Below are 2,500 nucleotides of genomic sequence, written 5' to 3'. Positions count from 1 at the left end.
ACACTCGGTCAATTTGCCTGGTGCCCAGCATTTAATGCCAATGATAAATTGGCCAAAAACAACACAGAGATGACATTCAAAGAAAATTTTGAACAAGGGGTGGGTACACTTATCCTATGTTGTAATACTCTATTCAACATGAAGGTGATGAAAGTAAATGAAGTGTCATTATCACAGTTCAAAACCTATTCAAAAAGATTAACCATGACATTTGTCAAGGTAAGTTGTTGTTTTTCTTCAAGATATCTAAATCATGATTTTAACCTCTCAAGTGGTCTAAACTAACCCAAATTGCAGGCAACTTTAGGGCCTACAAGATACTTCATACAACTTCTAGAAACTCATACTTTGACAGTAATTTTTGTCACATCACTAGTTGACCGAGATATACTAGACATACTTCACTTTATTACTAAGGGTTTATGTGGTACTGAATATCACGCTGAATTACCAATGAGTTTGGCTCAAAGTTTGGCCATTTTCAGTAGCTTGTTTGAAAAAGTGAAAGTAAAACATTTTTCCAGTAGTTTCTTCCAGTATTAGAGCAGTTTTCAACTGCGTGTCATAAAACCAAAACCAATGAAATTACAGTACACTAAGCCAATCACAAATTACACAAACAATCCAATAAACCAATCAAAACTTGAAGTAAACACATGCAGTTGATGAAAAGTGCAGGAAAATGTGTGAATGAGTCACAAATGGTTTTGTTCTAGTTCTGACTAGGTGAAAAAGTGGGGCATGTTTTTCAAGCCAATTATGAAGCACAACAATGCAAAACCAATTACTTTTCAACACTCAAGTGTTAACCGCTCTGTAAATATCCAATTTTAGTTAAAATTGGTATCTACAAGCAAATTGGAGTAATTCAATAAACTCTTCGGTCAGAACTATTTCCTGTCAAATTTTATCAAAGAATATCACTTGGTTTGACTTGACTGAACTAGCCTGATGGACCACCATTCTTAAAGGCAATGTTTAACACCTTCTGTGAAATCCCCTTCTAGTAAACCTCACTCTAGCTTGTCTTTGGGTGCATTCCTTTGGGGTGATCTGGATCACTGGTCCAAGATAACTCAGATCATGATAGGCAAAAGAAACCGGTGACTTCACTCTGGTCGTGGATTTATTGGCTTCTTTGATGCACCATAATCCAAGTGATCTTGAATCACTGATCCTAATCCAGATCACTACAAAGGAACACGTCCTTTGTGAGACCTAAAATCAATAAGGGAAGCTAATTTATAGCGGAAATTCAGTCCCAGTTGGGCATTGCAGGACATCATGCTTAACGATAACGATCAAGTAGTAACAATTCCTGCCTTATGAAATGGGTGCAAGATGTTCGGGGTTAAGTACCACCCAGTATTGCAAGAACACCAAATCTGTCTTTGGTGCATGCGTTTAGACAGTATCGTACATCTCTTAGAAGAAAGGAAAGCAAATGCTCTGGTCTGGACATTCAGTGTGCAAAATAGAGAGACACATTCAAAAGATGTGTCAATGCCATCTTGAAAGCATGGCGATTCTTGTGCAGTGATCGTAACTTCCAGAAGCTTGGCACTGCATAACCAAAACATCTGCCTAGGTCAGTCAATGACATGCTCAGTTAAAAAGGCCCACTCTAGCAATTGCAGAGTAAGGGAATTTGCCCGGGCAAATAAAAAGCTCTCATATTTCAACTTATATAAACTGAAAGATAATAAATAGATCGTCAATTAAGTTCGGATCCTGGGGTAAAATTAACAAGTAGCAAGCAAACTGTACACAAAAAGAAGTTTTTCAAATGAACCTCTCAGTTTTTGCCCCTCAAAGCTTGAGTGGTGTTATTAGCGTCACGATGAAATGAACGGAAAGTCTTCCTGAACAGAAATGTGTACCGACATTATTTTAGAGTATTTCTTTAAAACACTTCTGAATCGGAAAAAATCAACAATGATGATAAACTTGCCTGTGGAGCGATAGCAGGTCTCGCATTTTCCGTTCCTAGAGTTTGAATCGCCTGTAAAACAGAAACGGGAAGTAAAAATTTAAATTAGCATCAATCCGGGTGGGAACCCAGGAATAAGACTTGGTAAAACCAAACGCATTTTAACTCTTCGAGGTTTCTTACCATTGTCTTGACATGACTTTTTATTTTGTCGTCCAGAGTCATCCATCGCTGCTGGTATTGTAACCTTACTGTAGCGTCTTTGGAGGTGAGCTGATTTTTCAGTTGTAATCCGGCCGCCATTCTCGCAACCTGAGACTTCGTTGCATCCGCTAACTCGCTTACAAGAGCCACCAAAAACTCGGGCTGTCGAGAAAATAGAAAAAATGAGGCCGGCACTAGCATAAAAGCTACAGCATTATCTCTTAGAGACAAGTATTTCCGTAATGAAAGTTGTACATAATTTTGTACAATGAATGACTTCAGGTTAACTTAAACTAGTACGAACAAATTTTAGGAAAAGCTTTGCTGTAAAGCCTTAAACTCACCAGATTTGCTTGAGCCGCTTGT

At 38.2% G+C, this 2,500-nt stretch overlaps 1 protein-coding gene across 2 annotated transcripts in view; it reads right to left on the bottom strand.

Annotated features, from left to right (window-relative positions):
- Positions 1–2,500, bottom strand: part of LOC145469485 (importin subunit beta-1-like) — a 28,394-nt gene that overhangs the window by 25,495 nt on the left and 399 nt on the right. For both annotated transcript variants that reach the window (XM_081453222.1, XM_081453221.1), the window contains exons 2-4: positions 2,479–2,500; positions 2,114–2,296; positions 1,952–2,002 (exon numbers count right to left, since the gene is read on the bottom strand). The exon at positions 2,479–2,500 is cut by the window's right edge and continues 37 nt beyond it. In XM_081453222.1, the coding sequence (XP_081309348.1) occupies positions 1,952–2,002; positions 2,114–2,296; positions 2,479–2,500 (256 nt within the window). The remainder of the gene's footprint in view (positions 1–1,951; positions 2,003–2,113; positions 2,297–2,478) is intronic.

This window comes from Orbicella franksi, chromosome 15 (genome assembly GCF_964199315.1).
Source record: "Orbicella franksi chromosome 15, jaOrbFran1.1, whole genome shotgun sequence".
NCBI lineage: Eukaryota > Metazoa > Cnidaria > Anthozoa > Scleractinia > Merulinidae > Orbicella > Orbicella franksi.
This window is presented reverse-complemented; position numbering and strand designations above follow the sequence as displayed.